Raw genomic sequence first — 21,412 nt, forward strand, 5'->3', positions numbered from 1 at the left:
TCCAGTATGCCTTCTGCTGTGCAACACTGCCTAGATTACTAGTTCACAGTTTATAAAATGGATTTGCTATTATCTAGTGAATAGGCTGAAATGCCTGCATATCAATTGGTGCAACACCAATCCTTTTCCAAGTGATATCTTTATTCACTTTCTAACCTGTTCTGAATTGCCTAGAGAGTTATATGGTTAGATTCCCTTTTACCTCCTGGGTCCCTTTCCTTGTCAGCCCCATCTCCTGAAGCATAATAAATAGGTAAATTGGTGTTGGTTTAATAAAAGGAGTTTAGATTTTGAATTGGAACTTAGAATAATTTACATTTGTGTTATTTTTAAAAAAACTATCTTGAAGTAATCTCAAAGTTCTACACCATTTCTCAGATGTTGGAGTGTTGAAATGGAATCTTTAGGCATTGCTTTTCAGTCAATCTTGTATTCAGACTATTAACAGTTACTACAAAGTTATCCCTCAAAAGCACTAAGTGATGCACATTATCAGTGGTGGTATTTAACTTGGAGAATTATGCTCTCTACCTGAGTAATAGGAGTTATTCTTGATCTTGTATAGGGTACATGGTGAACTTCCCATAGGCAAGAACGTTCTGATGGCTTATAAATTTTCTCCTCTTTGAACAGTGCAGTTAAAGTTGTTTTTGAGAGGGGTGGCCTGTTGGCACAGCAGTTAAGTGCACACCTTCCGCTTTGGCTGCCCGGGGTTCACTGCTTTGGGACCCAGGTGTGGACATGGCACCTCATGGCAAGCCATGCTGTGGTAGGCGTCCCACATATAAAGTGAAGGAAGATGGGCACGGATGTTAGCTCAGGGCCAGTCTTCCTCAGCAAAAGAGGAGGATTGGCAGCAGATGTTAGCTCAGGGCTGATCTTCCTTCAAAAAAAAAAGTTGTTTTTGAGATTAGAAGTGACATAAACACCTTTAAAACTCAGAGGTATTCTCACCTAATTGGCAGACAAGTGGATGATTTTGCAATTTTCAGTATACTTTAGTGAGGAAACCAAAGGGAAGAGTTTATTAAAGAATGAGCAAATTTCCTACTTCTCAGTATACCAATTTTGACTTTTCGACTTGAGCCTCCTTTATGACTAAACCAGAGCCACACACTTCCCACCATGTGGTGCTAAATTACCAAACTCAACTTCAAGGGTCTTCTCTCAATCACTCCACGGGTATTCAGTGATTGCAAGGAATAGAGACGACCCAGCAGTAACTAGTGGCACGTCGATCCTGCTGCACAGCCCTGGTCGCTCAAGGGAATCCTAAAGCAGCTGCAGCATAGGAGTGACTCAGTAACAGAGCTGAGAATCTGGTTTACGCATCAAACAGAAACAGTCCCTTCTCACCTCTAATTCCCCACAGCCAGTTCTTCCCTTCCTCACTCCATAGCCTCCCCTACATCCATGCAGGCTTGGTCACTGGGTGAGCCTCAGTACTTTCTCGTGCCTTGGACAATGAAGTAGTTTTAAATTACCGCAAGGGCCTTTTGCTCTGAAGGGTCACACATTCAGAGAACCAGGGATTAGGTCATGGGCATCTTTTGGGGGGTGTTATTATGTCTACCACAGTCCACCTCTGGCCCTCAAAGGTTCGCATCAGTCTCATATGCAGAATACATTCAACCCATACCAAAGTCCCCCCAATCAAACCATTACAGCGTCAACTCAAAGACCAAAATCCCTTCTTCATCTCATCAGATTGAATGTCCCTAATCTCATTATTTAAATCATCCAAACTGGGTATCGGTGAGGCTTGGTTTATGATCCATCCTGGGATACGATTCTCTATATGTGGACCTGTGAAACTAAAGAAAAAGTTACGTGCTTTCAACATACAATGGTGCAACAGGCATGTTACAATAATTATAGACATTCTCATTCAAAAAAGGGAAAAAAGGGAACAAAAAAAGGAAATCACTGGTCCAAAGCAATTGTAAAATCCAGCTGAGCAAACTCCATTTGGTTTCAAAGTCTGTGAATAATTCTTTGTGCCTCATGGCTACGCTCTCTGAGTCCTCCCCCCCCCCCCAACCCCCAAGTCTTGAGCCTTTTGGTCTAGGTTTAGCTGGTTCCATCACTTCCTGTCACACATTGGCCTATCCCAGCTGGAATGCCTAATGAACTCTTCTCTACCCAGTCACCAGACTTAGAGCAAATCTGTTGGAGGAAGGAGGATGCCTGAAATGCCTTGGATAAAATTGCCCACGGTTTGACACATAGCACATAATCCATGTGTTCTGACTCAGAGAATCTTAATGATTTACATGCGTGTCACCTGAGAAGGGCTTCTAAACCCAGGGTTTAGTAGCTGTTTGAATGACCTATTTTGGTTAATAATCCCAAACTGTTATTATCTCCAGGAGAATGGATAGTCCTACCTGGGTAAATGATTCTTGTTCAAAGACATACAAATTTTTTTTTTTTTTTGAGGAAGATCAGCCCTGAGCTAACACCTGCTGCCAATCCTCCTCTTTTTGCTGAGGAAGACTGGCCCTGAGCTAACATCCGTGCCCATCTTCCTCTACTTTATATATGGGATACCTACCACAGCATGGTGTGCCAAGTGGTGCCATGTCTGCACCCGGGATCCGAACCAGCGAACCCCAGGCCACTAAGAAGCAGAACGTGCGAACTTATCCACTGCACCACCGGGCTGGCCCCTAAAGAAATACAAATTTGAACCTGTTCAACCCTCTTCAACAGTCGGTCCCTTGGTTTTCAAACTCAAATTAAATGGTTTACTAACAAACGAAGGCAGCAGTATTTCAGGAATATTCATAATTTAGTGAAAGAGTTCATCACTAAAACTTACAAATCATATTTTCAAAAAAGCCAAAGTTCTTGCAATTTTTTTTTTTCAAAAGGAGTCTGCCTTCTCCCTCTCACGGCCCACTCTGGCTTCTCCTTTGTCCTGGCTAAGTCATGGTGGGGATCTCTGGAGACAGTTGTACAGGGTCTGCCGGTGACAGTCCATCAGTGCATCATACAGCTCCTCAGTCTGCTCTATGAACTCCTTGTTGGCCTCAGTGACACCCAGCTGTGGCACGGGGTCATCGATCGAGTGCAACTTCTTCATATGTGTAGGGGCACTAGCTGGTGTGCCCTTTTAAGACCATGTGTCCTTGAGGCTCCTTGTCTGGGCTATGTACCAGCACTCACAATGATAACAGTCCTGGGCTTGGTTAACCCAGCTGTTTTCTCATTGGAGAGTTAGCACAAAGACCCTTGAGATCTGAGGGAACACGGAGGCCCTTGGTGGGGGGCGGCGGGGGGCGGAGCATGGGGCTCTGGTCCTTGGAATGCAGGTCATACAGGGACAGTCCCCCTTGGCAAGCATGCAGCCTTTGTTCCTCTGCCTACTTAAGCAAGCTTCTCTCAGGGGCCGGTAGCCGTGTCCATTTCAGTCCAGCTGGCTGCCACTGGACCCTCCCTGTACGGAACTTCCCAATAAACCCTTATGTCTTGTTTGCTGTCTCTAGGTCTTTTCTTTGGTCTCTTGGCAACGTATCGGGCACTGCTCACTCGGCTGGGCATGTGGCGGAACAATATGTCTGCATGGTACTCTGGGTATGGCCACACTGGGAGGAACTGTTGCTGTGGCTGCCTGTGCTCTGGTCATGACCCCACCAGGAGTGGTAGTTCTGGTACTGCTGGTAATACTGGTTGTAGCTGTAACTGCACATCTGACTGTATTCCACCAGCTCCACATGGCTCACGTTAGGGATTGCTATGCTCAGCAGTGCCTGTTTAGACCCCCGCCCCACTGCTTCCTGGCACTTTGTAAGGGTTTGCTTCTGTTCCTGTTCATTGGTAAATTTCCAAAAACTATTGCTTTTTGACATAAAGCAGATAATACATCCTTTCTGACCTCAGAGAATCTTAATGATTTACATGCCTGTCACCTGGGAAGGGCCTCTAAACCCAGGGTTTAGTAGCTATTTGAATCATATGACCCACTTTTCATCTGTGAATTCATCCGTGAATTTGACAAAACCATAGCCCAATGGTTTCACAAAACCATAGCCCTCATCCAAAACCACCTTGCTTTCCTGACAGGAGCGGCAGATGTAGATGAAGAATTCTAAAAGCTTGCCATCATCCACATCTTGGATCAGACCCTCCCCCAAAAGAGGCAGTACTCAGGGCTATTATTTGGTTATTTCCTACAAGTGGCATAGTTCACTTTAAAACATTTTGCAGGTGTGGCTCTTAGATGATGTTTCCCATTAATTTTATGCAAACACTTCCCAGCTGTTGCCAAATCTGTGCATTCTACAAAACAGCAGCCAGCTGGGAGTCCAGTGAGGCTGTTTTGGGTAATTTTGACACTTATCCTGGTCTCCCCTGTGGAGGCAAGGGCTCTGGCAGTGAAGTTCTCATCCACGTAGGCTCCAGGGCACCTATCCGTAGGCGGGCCTCCATAGGATTGTTGTAAACTTTAAAATCAGAAAATATGAGTCCTATTTTGTTCTTATTTTTCAAGATTGTTTTAGCTATCCGGGGTCCCACGCAATTCCATGTGAATTCTAGAATCAGCTTGTCAGTTTCTACAAGGAAGTCATCTGGGATTGTGATAAGGATTGTGTTGATTCGGTAGGTCACTTTGGGGGTATTGTCATCTTAACAATGTTACGTTTCTGATTCATGAACCTTGGATGTTTTTCCATTAATTTAGATCCACTGTAACTTCTTTGAACAAAATTTCATAGTTTTCAGAGTACCAGTTTGCCCTTCTTTTTTTTTTTAGAGATTGGCACCTGAGCTAACATCTGTTGCCAATTTGTTTTTTCCCCAAAGCGCCAGCACATAGTTGTGTATCCTAGTTATAAGTCATTCTAGTTCTTCTATGTGGGATGCCACCACAGCATGGCTTGATTACCAGTGTGTATGTCCTGTCTGTGACCAGGATCCGAACTGGCAAACTTCAGGCCACCGAAGGGGAGCATGTGAACTTAACCACTGAGCCACAGGGCCAGCCCAGTGCTGTTTTGACTACGATTGCTTTGTACTATATTTTGAAATCAAGTAGTGCGATGTCTCCCGCTTTGTTCTTTTTGCTAAGAATGCTTTGGCTATTCACATTCTTTTTGATTCCATATGAATATTAGGATTGTTTTTTCTATTTCTGTGAAAAATGCTATTGGAATTTTGCTAGGCTTTGCATTGAATCTATAGATGGCTTTGAGAAGTATGGACATTTTAACAATGTTAATTCTTCCAATCCATGAACAAAGGGTATCTTTCCAACTATTTGTGTCTTCTTTAATTTCTTTCATCAATGTTTTATAGTTTTCGGTGTACAGATCTTTTATCTCCTTGGTTAAACTTATTCCTAAGGGTTTTTTTTGATGCTGTTGTAAATGGGATTGTTTTCTTAATTTCTTTTTCAGATAGTTCATTGTTAGTGTACAGAAACACAACTGATTTTTGTATGTTGATTTTTGTATCCTGCAATTTTACCGAATTCATTGATTAGTTCTAACAGTTTTGGTGGAGACTTTAGGATTTTCTATATCTAGTACCATGTTATCTACAAACAGAGGCAATTTTATGTCTTCTCTGATTTGGATGCTTTTTTATCTCTTTTTTTTTTTGCCTAATTGCTCTGGCTAGGACTGCCAGTATGATATTTAACAGAAGTAGTCAGAGCGGGCAATTTTGTCTTGGGCAATTTTGTCTTCTTCCTAATCTTAGAGGAAAAGCTTTCTGCTTTTCACCATTGAGAATGACATTAGCTGTAGGCTTGTCATATACAGCCTTTGTTATGTTGAGGTGCATCCTTTTAATACCTAATTTGTTAAGAGGTTTTTGTTTTTAATCATAAAAGGGTGTTGAATTTTGTCAAAGACTTTTTTTGCATCTATTGAGATGATCATATGACTTTTGTCCTTCATTTTGTTACTGTGATGTATCACACTGATTGATTTGTAGATATTGGTGGGGAGAGGGCCTGGAGCCTGGGGCCACAGGGATCGCTCTGACACTGGGGCAGGCCTGGTTTGGGGCCATGAAGGCTGGCCTGGAGGCTGTGTCCAAAGGTGCTAGCCTGTTGCCTGGGGCTCAGGGGCCAGCCTAGCCCTGGGGCAGCCCTGGAGCCTGGAACTGCAGAGGTGGGTTCTTTCTTAATCCTTGATAGCATTCATATTTTCTTTCCAGAGTTATTCGGCTCCCAATAATTTATTTTATCCAATCTTTCTTATGTACACCAAAAGAAATACATTATATATATTACACACACAAACATATGCAGTTGATCCTCATTATTCATGATTCCATATTTCCAAATTTGCCTATTTGCTAAAATGTATTTATAATGCCCAAATCAGTACTTTCATGGTTATTCCTGGAAATGTGCAAAGCAGTGAAAAATTTGAGTTGCCCAACATACATATGCCCAGCTGAGTTCAAATGAGGTGATGCTCTTCCTTCTTTCGGCTCTCATACTAGATACAAGGGTCCTTTTTATGGTCTATTTAGTGCCAGTTTTTTTTGTTCAGTTTTGTACTTTTCATTGGAGATTTTGTTGTTTAAAATAGCCCCCAATTATAGTGCTGAAGAGCTGTCACTGTTCCTAAACCCAAGAAGGCTGTGCTGTGCCTTACAGAGAAAATACATGCATTAGATAAGCTTCTTTCAGGCATGAGTTATAGTGCTGTTGGCTGTGAGCTCAATATTAATGCACTGCAATATATAATAAATAAGGTGTCTTTAAACAGAAACACACATAAAACAAGGTTATGTATTGTTCAGTTGATAAAAATGTTATGACCAGAGGCTGGCAGGAACCAGACTGTATTCCTCCTAGGAGCAATGGTTCAGTATTTGCTAATTTAGTGTTTGCAGTGACTTTATAGAACACAACTAACAAGAAAAATGAGAATTGACTACATATAATATGAAATTTTATATACATTATAAAATATATATAAATGAAACAGAATAAACATGCATACATTAACCAAAGAAGTAACAGCTGACATTTACTGAACAGTTTCTATAGCAAGAAACTCTAATTTTACATTATGTCATTTTTTTTTACCTCTTTTAGGCTCTATTATTTCTCCCACTATACACTTGAGAACACCGAGGCCCAAATCTTTTGTAAATCACACACAAAGCTGTGAGTGGTAGATACCAGAGCAGCCTGATTCCAGGGCTCTCCTCCATTAACCAATAGTTCTGCCTCATAAAATTGATTTATTGATTTAATCAACCAAGTAATCAAACAATCAGTGTTAGGCATTGTGGTAGGAGCTGGAGACACAGCTGTGAACATGATGGCCCTGACCCTTGCGGAACCTACGCTAGTGAGGATATAGGCAAGTAAGTATCCTTTTTAAATAACAGAGTCCTAAGGGAAAATATGAGGTGTCCTGCAAGCTCAAAGCAGGAGTACCTAATCAAAGCTAAGGATGCCAGGGAACGTATCCTGGAGGAAGTCATATCTAAGCTGGACCTTCTGGCTCTATGCGAGCTTGCCAGTTAAAGAGGTGAGGAGCAGAGTTCCAGGCAGAGGAAATCAGTATGTTAAGGTCTAGGGGCAACCCAAATCAGTCTAGTTCAAGGCAATAAGAAAACTCCCTTCTCTCTCTCTGTGTGTAAGTGTTTATGTAAGAAATATTAAAAGATGAGCCTGGGTGGTCAGAGGATAGATTATAAAGGGCTTCGTAAGTCTGTTCAGGATTTTGGACTTTGTGCCAAGAACAGTGGGGTGGGGGGGGGGGTACTGGTAGATTTCAAGCAGGGAAGAATTAATATATTATATATGCATAGTATTATTCTTTGCTTTCTGGTGGCTCTTGTAGTAGTTTTATAAAAATGAAGAAGTTCTAACATTTATGGTTATATTGTACTAAGCATGAACAGTATCATGAATTAGGAAACTGAAAATAACGTCCTAGATCAACTGGCATCTTCCATTTCTTTGTAAATCACACTGACTGACGCGTGAAGCACACGCAGGCGGCAGGATACACCTTCCTGAATATCTGCTTGGTTTTGTCCCCACCAGTTGGTGTGTGTGCTGAGTCAGTTATGCTTGTTCACAAACTTGTTTTTGTCACTTCTATGTGTTATAAGGAATGGATGAAATATAAACTTGAGCAAAGTGCATTTTTCTATGTAAACTAAGTTTAATAGTAAGTGAGTGAGAAAATTGCAAACATTTGGGAAAAAATTGAAAATAGAAGGAATTGGCACTCACATTGTTTGTCAAGAGTCTTTAAGAACGCCTTCCACTTAAACTAAAACTGCAAATCATAGGGGTGCACTGTAATGGTGGTTTATGACTTCAAACCCTAGGATGTGGTTAGATACTCAAAAAAACCCTCAATTTTTAGCCCTACATCAAAAGATTGGTAAATGAATCTGCTTTTACTTATTTTAAGATAAAATAAGCAGTTTAAAATATAATTAAGATATATTGATTTTTATGTTTCTTCACCATCTTTTTTGATTCACCAATTACTAGCCCTGATTGCATCAGATAATATAGATTTGTATATTGCACAGAAATTAGGCATAAGCTGTATGAGCAATGGGGCATTTAAAAACTATGTCAAGACCATGTTGATCGACAAAACTTATTTCTTTAAACAGTCCATAGTACTGAAGGCTTTGACGTCCACCCTCTATTGGGGGCTGTGTAATCAGCGGCTTTGCCTCTGGAGGGTCAGCTTCCGATATGTTAAAGATGACTTGGCCACCATAACGCAGAAGGACAGAAATCCTGGAAGCCTTCCTTTCTTCCTGCAAGTCAGGTTTTTGGAGCCATTTCCATTTTCTCCTTTCTTTCAGGCAGAGGTAAATTGGAAGAAAATGCAACAAAAACAGCTTGGTGAGACTAGTGAAGGCTCTCTGCCTTCAGCCTCCCCCAATAGCTCCTGCTCGCATAGGCGAGGCAGAGCCGTGATGGAACAATGGCATTCACTGCGAGAACCCACACTTTGGCATCTGTTTTCCAAAAATTATGTAGCCCCCATACTTTATTTTTGTCTAAAACATCACTAAAAAAGCAATACAAGCTCATGGTAAAAGTTTCAAACAGTGCAGTTAGAGTCACATATTAGAGTAGCTTTGGGGAGACAGTAGCCTCTCTGATTGCCAGTGTTTCCATTTGCTAAATAGGATGAGAGCTAGCTTGTAGGATTGCTCTGAGGATACAAAGAGATAATGCATGTAAAATGCCTATTATTATTATTTTACTTTATGGTTCTATAGGCATTATTTTTATACCATTGATCAAAGAATAATTTTCCACTATTGAGAAGTTTGTTCTTTTCCAGCAAGTTGGAAAGTTTTAATTGCATTTTACTTAAGAAAAGCATGTGGGAGAAACACACAGAAGAATGGTGAGAGTGGAGAGGGATTGTCCAATAGCCAAATCAGCTGAATCAAGAATGATGGTGACTGACCGAGGTCGCAGTCAGATCACATTTACATTAGACTATGAGATGTCCCACAGGCACTCCAAATGCAAAAAGACTATAGTTGAACAAGCTGTGGCCTCTCACCCTATTCTGCAGGCTGTACTACCAGTTAATCTCGATAATGTTCTAAGCAGCCACCCAGGATCTGAATCTGGCAATTTGACTGTTATGCTAGACACACTCATTTCTCTCCTTCTCCCTTCCCCTCCCACCCACCCAACCAGCCAGCCATCTCTGTTGATTCCAGCCCTAAATATTGAATGTCTCACTCATTTCCTCTCTTTTCCAGTCTCAAAAGCCTTGGCCATCGCCTCATGGGCTTTTGCAAACACCTCTGAACTGGTCTCCTCTCCTCTGATCTACCCTGTGTAATCAATCTTCCATGCTGACAGCAAAATGATCCTTCTAAAATGCAGACTGGTGGCGAGTCTCTTTCCTGATTAATTTCTTTCACTACTTCACAGTCACTTGCAGCGTAAATTTCAATTTCCTTGAAATTTACTTGAATTTATTATAGCATCTAAGGTTATTACAAGAGTTAACATATAAAGAGTGCTTGAATGGTGCCTGGCACATATGAAGTACCATAGAAGCGTCCGCTATTACTTTTTTAGTGACCTGATCTCCAGTCTCCTTTTCAATTTAAAACACTGTCACTCTGTCACAATCATTGCTCACAGTTTTCCAAGCACACTGTGCTGTTAAACTCCTTTGCGCTTTGTGCGAGGCGCGCGCGCGCGCGCACCGCCACGCCCCCGCCCCCCATGCTGCTCTACTTTTTAGATGACCCGATTGCTCCCAGCTACGTGTGGAATTCTTATTCTTCTTTAAACTCCACCTTCCCGAGTATTTTATAGCCCCCTTCCGTATCCCACATAATTTCTTCCAATTCATTGCAACCTCTACACGTAGTGTTTCCCCAGTGGCAACCACACACTGGATTATAATTTGCTTGTATGTTCCTCTACCCTAACAGGTAGTGAGCTCCTAGAACGCAGGGGTTGTATCTTGCTTGTTCCAAACACCTGACTAACGGCTGGCATACTGTAAGCACCTAGTGCGCATTTAGTAGAATATGTTTTGAACAAATGAAAAACTTAGGCTACCAATTATACAAAATGTACGTAAGAATATTTTATGATACAGAAAGAGATTCCCACTTGGGCAGAAAAAGGAAGTTTAGTCAAAATCTGGAGAGCCACAGTTTAATTTCTAGCTAACCAATGATGGCCATGATGAGCAAAGCCTATTTAGTTAGGAGACCCTAGCTTTTTCAGCCACTGATGCGGTAAGTGTTGTAGGAAGGTAATCAACCTATCACCTCTCCTCTACTTCAGGGCCAGGTGGGGGGAATTTTATTCCACTTTGTGCAAAATTTCCCGGAGCCTCGGTAGGGGCTGGAGGGTCTGAAGGTCTGCCAGCCCGCAGAAGGACTCCTTTCTCGTTGATCCTTGGCGGCTTCCGCCCAGCCCACCACCCTAGCACCGCGCGGAGCACTAACCCTCGCAGCAGCCCGGCTGCGGGCGAGAACCGAGCATCTGCTCGGGGCGCCCGGCTCGCCCCGCCCCGCGCATCACGTGCTGGAGGATGCTGCCTTCCCCCTCCTCCTCCTGCTTCCCTCCGCCTCCCGGCCTCCTCCTGCTCCTGCTGAGGGTGTGCGAGGCAGACGGCGCGAGGGGGAGCGTGCAAGCGGGCGCTGCCGGAGCCCGCAGCCCTGGCGCCCGCCGCCGCCCGGAGCCCCGCAATATGCCGCCGCGGCCCTCTGGCTCTCGGCCATGGCGAGGCTCAGCCGGCGCGTCCCTTGCACCCTGCTCTTCGGCCTGGCCGCGGTGTTGCTGAAGGCACAGCTGGTCCCCGCGGCCGCCAGAGCCGAGCTCAGCCGCTCCGATCTCAGCCTCATCCAGCAGCAGCAACAGCAGCAGCAACGGCAGCGGGAGGAGGCTGAGGAGGAGAGGCCAGAGGTGCCTGGGGCATCCTCCACCGTTACTGTTCCAGGTAGGTCCGGGCAGCCCGGCCCTGCCTTTCCATCTCCGCCGGAGAGCTCATCTGGTGTCCCTGGCTTCCTCGCCCCTTCCCTAGATCGCTTCCCATCGCCTGTCCCTACCCATCCCCATCTCCGCAGTCTCCCCAGACTGCCTGGCCAGGACTCAGGCTGTGCTCTGGTTTCGGGAATCTGCCCTTTGGGTGATGAGCTTTCTGGGAAGCGCAGAGCTCTGCAGTAAGGTGGGGAGGGGTCGGGAGGGGTAGGGGTGAGTGACTGCCTCCATTGATCTTTTTCTCTTCCCTCCCTTCTTTCTGAATTCTTCCTTCTGCCCTGGGAATGACTGTACACACACACACACACACACACTCACACACACACACACACACACACACATACATTCTCAAATCCCTTTAGCATTCTACTCTTTATCCTTTTCTCCCCTAGAGACTGAAAAATCTTGCAACAGACACCCACACACTCTTTTTCACCGTCTCGCCCCGCCTGTTGTATTTAAATTTAGACCTGGAGAAAGAAATCTTGATTTATTTTATTATCTGTTTCTATCTCTTCTTATCCCGGGAAGGGTTTAAGGCAGTTTGCAAGAATGCCTTCAGTATAATAAGATATAATAAAACAAAATGAAATAGGAGTTTGCAGTTGAAGGAAAGGGAAAAGAGGAGGGGGGCAGATAAGATAAAGTCGGTACTGACGTTAGCACGGCGGAGCTTGCCCCTGGAGAGGGGAATCTCCTCACTTGTTAGGAGAACTTAATGAGGCAGATTCTTGACACTATTCCGTGAGGATGAGGAAATACGCTGTAGTGTATGTGGCTGGAACAGTCCCTCGTTTCCTGCCTTGTTCCCCCTCCCCGTTAAAGCTCTCCTGGTAAGCAGAAAGCTGGATTATCCCTTTTAAAAGCCTCTCCCCACCCACCACCCGAGTCCCTTCCCTACTGTAGATGCTGCCTGCTGTTTGCAAAGAAGAAAAGCCCATCCATTTTTTGGCAAGTGGGCTTAGGTTTCTGCAAAAGCCAACGTGAATTATAACATTTGTTTTTGTTTTAAAATCCTGCCTAGTAACATGATACAAGATGCTGAAAATGAGATTTTAAAGAATGGAATCAGCAGCTTATTTTGTACTGCTTGCTCATCATCAAAGAGCAATACTCAGGCATGCCAGCTGCAGTTCGTGACACAGCCAGGATGATTTAATTTATCAGAGTGCTTGGAGCAGAGGATGAAATCACCAAAGTGTGCGGGTGCCTACACCAACTAATAACACTCGAGTGTGGCTAAGAGTCCTGAAAGGTGTGGTGTGTGTGCTGGTTTTCCTACCTGGGTTTTTACAACTGGAAGTGCTAACATGGTTTGCGCGAGGCTGCTATTTGCTAAACGTAGGGAAATGAGAGAGGAGAGTTGGAGAGCCTGTCTTCATTATGAGAAGGATTTCATAAATTAACTATGAAACAAGTCTGAGAGAGTGTTGGTGGATTTTATGATTTGCAATATATTTTTATTTCAGTTTATCTTTCAGGCATATTCGTTTAATGTGTTTTGACTACTATGATACAGATATGTTGTGACGAGGTTTACGAATAACTGCGAGATGAAATCTTTTTTTTTCTGCTTTTTCTCCCCAAATCCCTCCAGTATATAGTTGTATATTTTAGTTGTGGGTCCTTCTCGTTGTGGCATGTGAAATCTTTTGTATGTAGCGTGGACATTAAAATATTTTTCTGATATTTGTGAGGGAATATTTTTGAAAAGGATGATTGTTCGGGAAACTAGGAGTTTTTGTCTCATTTACCTATTAGAGCGATCAAGAGGAAGGAGCCACTAGCCCATGGGTCAGACCAGAGCCTGAAAAGTACCATATGATAACTCTTGCTTCTGCCTCAGAAACTCTAGCTCCCCAAGCCCGCGGCAAACAAGAGAACAATTCAGTTGATTGTTGTTTAGTTATTGGGATATGGAGTCAGATCACAAACAACCTATAAACAAGTGAAGTTAAAATAGTCCTCTGAGCGCGCCGTGATCTCTAGGGTGAACCGGTCTTCCTGCTTCAACCTTTGTTTTCCACTATCTCTTCTCCTCACACAGCTAGTGATGTTTTTAAAAACATTAAATAGGATCATCTCTGCTCACAGTCCTCTAGTGGCTTCCCATCTCTCCCAAATGCACGCCCAGATCCTGAAGATGGCCTGCAAAGGCCTGGGTCCCCTGTCCGCCCCTCCCCCTCCCATCACCCGCAGCTGTGCCCCTGACTCGCTCCACTGTAGCTACGCTGGCTCTCAGTTTCTTCAGTTTGCAAGGGGGCCCTGGGATGGGGCCTTTGCACTTGCCGTTTTCTCTACCTGGACTTTCTCTCTGGAATTCTGGAACTTCACGTTCTTCAGGTTTGCTGAAATATTACTATATCTCCGAAGCTTTCCTGACCAGCTACGTGAGATAGGAATCTGCGTGCCCTTTCATACTCATTCTCCTCCAGGTCACTCATCATCCTAAGGAGCCTGTCTCCTCTTACTAGAATGTAAGCTCTGTGAGGGCATGAACGCTGTTTTGTTCCCTATTGTATTAAATTACATATATTTTTAGTACCTAGAAGAGTACTGGTACGCATAGGCATGCATAGGTTTGTTGAATGAATGAATGGATGAAGGAACAAACAAAAATGCTGGCGTCAAGGATCATTTTCACCTTTTAAGTATTTGCTGTTTAACATGTGAAATTCTTCATTGGAATTTAGCAGGGGAGATATAAAAATAAAGAAATTTTAGGTAGAAATATCTGTAAGTAGAGGTTATAAAGTATATAAATTTTGGATCTTGAATCTTAGCTAATTTCGGCCTTTATCTTATGCTGACTATAGAGAACTGATTGATACCAATACTTGAGTCCACTTATGAGGTTCTGTCAAGAAGATTTTTTTTTTTTGCGGAAGATTAGCCCTGAGCTAACATCTGCCACCAATCCTCCTCTTTTTGCTGAGGAAGACTGGCCCTGAGCTAACGTCCGTGCCCATCTTCCTCTACTTTATATGTGGGACGCCTACCACAGCATGGCTTTTGGTAAGCGGTGCCATGTCCATACCCGGGATCCGAACAGGCGAACCCCAGGCTGCCCAGAAACAGAACAGACGAACTTAACCGCTGCGCCACAGGGCCGCCCCAAGAAGGTTTTTTACCCAAGTGTACTTATAATCCTATTATGCCCTAGGAGGGTATTAACGTATCTGTAAATAGCTGTGGTTGAGCCTGAGTTCATTCTTTCGTCTGTATGGTGCTTCTGATCTTGGACATGTTATGTGGAAAACTATAGGACTTTTCTCAGGCAAAATTTAGAAAACTAAGAAGACACATTTTGGTGACTGAGCATAGTCCATAGTAGAGAAATTGATGTTGGTTAGTATTCGCTGGATTTTATTATTCTGAAAATTTGTATCTCTTTGTATTGCTGGGAAATAAGAAAATGAGGTTTAAAAAAGTTGAATATGAGATTTACAAAGTCAAGATTTAAAAACAGTGAATTTTTATTTTCTCATTAACTCATAAAACACCCGGTCTTCAGACAGTAGTGAGAATAAAGACTAAGGTTGTCTGTCAAATGAGTTGTTTTCTCTGGTGTGTGCAGCAGCTCTCATTTCTCCATCTGCACCAGTATTTGTGAGAAATAAATATTTAGAGGGCCAGGGAAGGATAATTTGGGGGCTGGTGGTAGCTGAGACAACCATATATTCACCGTGATGGCCCATTAGAAGGGAGGCATGCTGGAGGTGGGGGCGGGAGGAGCTGGAAAAAATAATGAGCTCCATTTCAGATTCTCCATGTGAAGCACAGACTCGGGATCGCCACTGGATTTTTGTAAATGTTTTCTGCATACAGAGAAAGCTTCTTGAGAAGTATATTTTTCTGATGTAACAATTTTTGATTGTACATTTCACCGACAAATTTTGAACCTTTTTATTTTGGAATATGTCAAATATGTAGAAAGTAAACAGAATAGTATAATAAAAGTCCATACCCATTAACTAACTTTAACAGTGATAAAATTCTGCTCTAATTGTTTCACCTGTACCTCCACCCATTTCCTCTATGCAGGGTTTTTTTTTTGAGGTAAAACATATATACACTGAACTGTGCATACCTTAGCTTAATGACAAATGGATGTACCTGTGTAACCATCGCCCCATCAAGATGTAGAATATTTACATCACCCTAGAAAATTCCCTCATGCCCCATTCTAATCCCTGCCCCTTACCCAGAGACAACTGCTGTTCTGATTGTTTTCATCATATATTAGAGCTGCATAAAATAGAATCATAGAGCAGGCACTCTCTTGTATCTAGCTTAGCTCAGTCTGATTTCCATAGGTTTCACCCACGTTGTTGCATGTTCAACGGTTTCTTCCTTTTTACTGCTCAGCAGTATTCTATGGTATGAATTACCGAGGTTTGGTTTATCACTTCTGTTGATGGCTATTTGGGTTATTTCCAGTTTTTGCTATTGTAAATAAAGCTGCTACATTCTTGTACAAATCTTTGTGTGGACATGCCTTCATATCTCTTGAGTAAATGCCTAGGAGTGGAATTGCTGGGCCAAGTGGTATGCTTTTGATGTTAAAAATTTTTTTTTCATATTCTATGTAGCTGAAACCTACTTCACTTAAAATTTAATTTAAAAATAAAATTCAATATAGAATATTATTGTTTACGTAAAATCAAATAGCTTGATTTAAACAAACCTGATTGAAATCTCCCATTTATGAAAGCATTTATTTATTTACTTTTTTTCTGTTCAAGGAATTTGAAAATCAATAGGAGAAGAGGGTTGAGAAATTGACTGTTCTATCTAAAGCACTCATGTTTTAAAGGCCATATCCCCAGATGGGGTAATTATGATTTCTTTCCAGGATTTTAATAACCAAAGGGAACTATTTCTTGGTGTTGATTACAGGTTGAGAAACACATGCCATTGTGTTGAATTTGAATCCAGTTTGTTTTAGTGGTGGTTTCTCAGTGTTCTTAATGTGACAGAACAGAAACTAGAAAATATTTTTCTGAAACAAAACTCTTCCCCCCAAGTATATAAATATTGGACTTGATTTCTCTGTCAGCATTCTGTCTGACTAGGTTAGCTGCCGTGTTGTCATTCATTCACTTGGCTTAGTGTGATGGGTCTTAATTTCCTTTTGTCCAAATTGCCTGAGCTAGGAAATGGATATATTATTTTCCATCTGCTAGTGGAAAAAGTATGCTTTGGAATATTTACCCAGAAAATTCTAAAACTATGAAAGCTATGCATTGTAGTGAAATACATCATAAGCTTAAGAAAACAGCTTCTGGGGTTTTTTTTGAGGAAGATTAGCCCTGAGCTAACGTCTGCCGCCAATCCTCCTCTTTTTGGTGAGGAAGACTGGCCCTGAGCTAACATCCGTGCCCATCTTCCTCCACTTTATATGTGGGATGCCTGCCACAGCATGGCTTGATAAGCGGTGTGTAGGTCTGCACCCAGGATCTGAACCGGTGAGCTCCAGGCCAGTGAGCCCCAGGCGGGCGAACCCCAGGTCGGCGAAGTGGAAAGTGCGAACTTAACCACTGCACCACCAGGCCGGGCCCGCAGCTTCTGTTTGTTTTGAAGATTGTGTTTGGAGATATCTGTTTAATTGGCCTCTTGCATAAGCACAATGTGTATTTCTAAGACATATAAGATTCTGTGCCTTTTAAATTCTTTTTCTTTTATGATTGTCTGTGTCATCAGGAATAGGCAGTATTCTTAAATACTTGTTGTTAATGTCTGGGAGTATAAAGGCCAGTTCACTTGGGTCTGAAATGAGTCAGTGATTCTGAGTGCCATTTCAAGTAAGGTAGAGGGTGTCAAGGAAATGATAGTTGCTTCTGACATTACTAACATGTCAGATCTGCCTCAGTGACTTAGTGAACCAAGACTGTAAAATGCCTCAGGATTGCATTACACTTATCTGAAATCTCGAGTTGATAATACCCGTTAAGCTCTCCATATTAAGGTTCTGTGCCTTGCGTAGAAATTAAGATTTAAAATTAATTTCATTTATATGTGAGATTTCAATTTCTATTTAATGTGCTTTTTTCTTAAGTTGGTTTCTATCTCATAACAATTTAGGGAATAATATAAAATTAAAAAAATTTGCCAAATATTATCATTATTGTACTTAGATTAGTTTTGTTCCTGTTCAGTAAAGAAGTATTATTTATAGACTATATAGTTTTAATTCAGTTGTTAGCTCTGCTGAAATTTAGAACATTTAGATAGCAATCCAATAGCAGTTCATATCTGTGGCCCTAAATGCTAGTTGGACTTTAGGTGACCAGTTGACCAGTGGGAAGCTGGTAAAAATGTCCAGCCTCATCCCAGGCTTCATGCTGTGAGGGCCCTGGCTTGTCTCTGGGGTGAGTACCCCAGGAATGCTGTAGAATTCCATATCCTTAGGCCTTTCTAACATAGAATAGAACCAGTGTCCGTGATTTTAGTCCCACTTTTACTCCTCTGTTTTTTTGTGATAGGAATGTGACACAAACAAACAGGATGGGTAGATGGGCAAGTTTCTAATGGGTTAACTATAACCAGGTTGAATAGAAGCTGCAAAGGTCCTGGATTTTGTGACCCATTTAAACATACTGCTAATGTTCTTTCATATTTGCATGCGTAGAGTTTGTTTATAAGTGTCTGGGTGACTTAGATGAAACTACCAGGAGAATATCCATTTACTATAAAAGTGAAATAGAGGGAGGCCACACTTTTTGTGTAAGGGCAGAGAAGTTACCAAGAGTAATGGGTGTAGCAGGAAATATTTAACTATTCTACTAACTAATACTAACTAGGTAAAATGAACCATGCATGAATCAATAAGAGTGTGCCATGAAACACTGATTATGATTAATGCAATTTATGTACCTGAAATTAAAAAAAATCTACTCATTTATTTTTAAAAAGTTGGTATATTCCAAATATTTTCATTTAAAGACAGATAAATTCTCTTCATAAAATAAGTACTTCCCAAAGTATATTTTACAATATATTTGTGCTATTAGATTCAGTACTTTTAGCAGAAAAACAATGATTTAGTACTTCCCAAAATTTCAGTGTTTCTTTATATTAGAGTAGCTCTCATTCATAATCATATGCAGCAAAAATATTTTTATAGCACGATATGAAGCAATCTGATCTTCTAATGCTATTTATAACGAAGTAGCATCTAATATTGATTAAAATATGTAATAATTAAAACGAAAGTTTTTCACTTTGCAGATTATAATAAGCCTTCTTGGAATCATAGGCTCTTGGAACTAGAATGAGGTAGAAATGACCTTCTCCAAAATGCTTTGCTCTGGCCATGTTTGAAGAGTATATGACCTCAGCCAGAACACATCCACATCTTCAAAGAAATTGTGGTATCATCTGGCAGTTACAAAGTCTGATAAAACTTACAGTTAAGGATAATTTGATGATTTTCTTCACAGCAAATATGACGCAGATCAGTGTGCTTTTTTATAATCCCTACATTTCCTACCAGTGGACTCAAGTTTGTGAATGAGAAGAGTCAAAAGAATGTGTATTTTAAAATTGCTTCTGTACCTTAGTATTTCAAATAGGGAAGAAGTCTTGTGAATCAGGAAAGCTTGGTAAATGTAGGCTGTAAACATGTAGGGGGTCAAAACTTTGGAGGCTCAAGAGAAAAGAAGAGAGAGGTAACATAACTTGCTGTGACAAGTCTGAGAGGGTGTCAAGTATGTCATTGTTCATGGGGGAGAAAGGTACTCACCAGAGGTGAATCTTTCTTCCCCCTATATGTGTAGGGGACTCGCTGTCCCTTATACCTTATAAGGCTGGGGTTCTAGGGAGCCAGTGGAAGGGTGTAGAAGGTTCACGAGCACCCTGAAATTATGTAATCTTCAATTATCTACTGTTCAGAGCATCTGTAGGGTTTTCAAAGGAATCCTTGACCCCCAAAAGGTTAACAAAGCCCGCCATGGTTAATTAGTCCTTTGTGAGCGGACTCAGTAAGAAAAGAACAAAGGTAACATTCAGACTCAAGTAACGTTTTTGTGTGTTCTTAACCTGGGAGGTTTTTCTGTTATTGTGTGCATATGGTCAGTGAAATTCGTAAGCTTGACAGCAGCATGACCAATTCTGCCAGAAAGCTTTAACCCTTAAAAGAACTGATGGTTTAGGATGCACGACCCTTGGTCCATTCTTTCATCCTCTGGCTTGTCCATTCTGTTGTAGAATGGCCACCAGTATGCAATAGATATCTTTTGATAAATCACATGACTTTGAACTGTTTTATGTCCAGATTTCATTATATAATAAACTGGTAGGACACCTTATACCTGAAAAAACCCTCTGTTGGAATTCTTTGGCAGTCAATCCAGAAACTCTTTGCAGCTTGGCTCTTGGCTGTTCCACTAAAAGATAGGATCATTGAGATTAAGTTAATAATCTTAATAAAGGCTCTGATGTCTTTGTGAGTCATCTAATGCCTCCAGGCCTGATTATAAACCTCAAACAGTCTTAGCAGATGAGGGCCCACCCTGGTTGTTATTAATTCTCAAAGCAGGCATTTATAAAAACCTAAGTCTTTCCCTACCCACTGAGACAAGTATTAATCTTTGGTCTTTAAACAGTTTTGGGGTCAAAATAGCAATTTCAGTCTACAGCTATTTAAGTCTGCAATTGAACTTGCTGTTTTCATCACCACTGCTGTTCTAGGCTTTCAAAATGGATGTAATTTCTAAACTCATTGAAACCCGCATCTTACGCCCTTTTTTTTTTTTTTTTTTGGTGAGGAAGATTGACCCTGAGCTAATAGCTGTTGCCAGTCTTCCTCTTTTGCTTGAGGAAGATGGTCGCTGAGCTAACGGCTGTGCCAATCTTCTGTTTTGTATGTGGGACATCGCCATAGCATGGCTTGATGAGTGGTGTGTAGGTCTGCCCTGGATCTGAACCCGCAAACCCCAGGCTGCTGAAGCAGAGCACACACACTTAACCACTATTCCACCAACTGGGCCCTCTTACTCATTTTTTGGATTCATACCTCTCCTGATTTCACTAAAAACTGATTACATTGGAAAAACTAGATGCTAAAAAGAGTGAATAACAGGGGCTGGCCCTGTGGCTGAGTGGTTAAGTTCGTGTGCTCTGCTGCAGGTGGCCCAGTGTTTTGTTGGTTCGAATCCTGAGCGCGGACATGGCACGGCTCATCAAACCACACTGAGGCAGCGTCCCACATGCCACAACTAGCCGGACCCACAACGAAGAATATACAACTATGTACCAGGGGGCTTTGGGGAGAAAAAGAAAAAAAATAAAATCTTTAAAAAAAAAAGTGAATAACAGAGTGAAGAATTTCTTTGTTTTTAGAAATAGCTTTCTTTTGCAGAATTTTTCTTTCCTTTGAAAATCCAAATGGAGAAATTTGTATTTTAACACATTCTGAAGTTCCAAAGAGAAGTAGGAGCATGTGTTGAGACTTGGAAAGCTGCAGCTTCAGGGAACAGCATGGGGCACAGACATGGAGGGAAAAAAATAGAGGCACCCACGACAAATCCAAGTCTTACTGTGGCCGTTGTGCTTCGTGTAGATGGGGACTGGCTCACAGACGAGAGCTCTATGCAGGGGCTGTGTGTGGGGCCTGTCATGGATCCAGCAGCTTAGAGATAGGTATGACAAAGGCAGATGAAAAGATGGTGACCCAATTCATTCCTCTTTCTTTCCTATCAATATTCCTTATCAATAATACAGTATCAAGTCTTTAACTCTTAAATAATTTGTTATGCAATAATTACATTATATTTTTAAAAATTATACATAAATATTAATATGATAACTATAATATGTTTGATATTGTAATATATAGGTAATTAAAATATCTTTATATTCTAAAACATAAAAGTAGAAAAAATAGTTTATTTTTCCACTAATTTAACACTCTGCCTCTGTTCTCACTCTCCCCTCTCA

General features: G+C 41.7%; 1 protein-coding gene and 1 pseudogene across 1 annotated transcript in view; one reads left to right on the plus strand and one right to left on the minus strand.

Annotated features, from left to right (window-relative positions):
• Positions 1 to 2,929: 2,929 nt before the first annotated feature.
• LOC103557860 (tRNA selenocysteine 1-associated protein 1-like) lies at positions 2,930 to 11,011 on the minus strand (annotated as a pseudogene).
• The window catches only part of FAM171B (family with sequence similarity 171 member B), a 64,178-nt gene continuing 53,655 nt past the window's right edge, over positions 10,890 to 21,412 (plus strand). Inside the window, exon 1 of the mRNA XM_008530580.2 lies at positions 10,890 to 11,432. Within this exon, the coding sequence (XP_008528802.1) occupies positions 11,213 to 11,432 (220 nt within the window). The 5' untranslated portion in view covers positions 10,890 to 11,212. The remainder of the gene's footprint in view (positions 11,433 to 21,412) is intronic.

This window comes from Equus przewalskii, chromosome 17 (genome assembly GCF_037783145.1).
Source record: "Equus przewalskii isolate Varuska chromosome 17, EquPr2, whole genome shotgun sequence".
NCBI classification, from domain to species: Eukaryota; Metazoa; Chordata; class Mammalia; order Perissodactyla; family Equidae; genus Equus; species Equus przewalskii.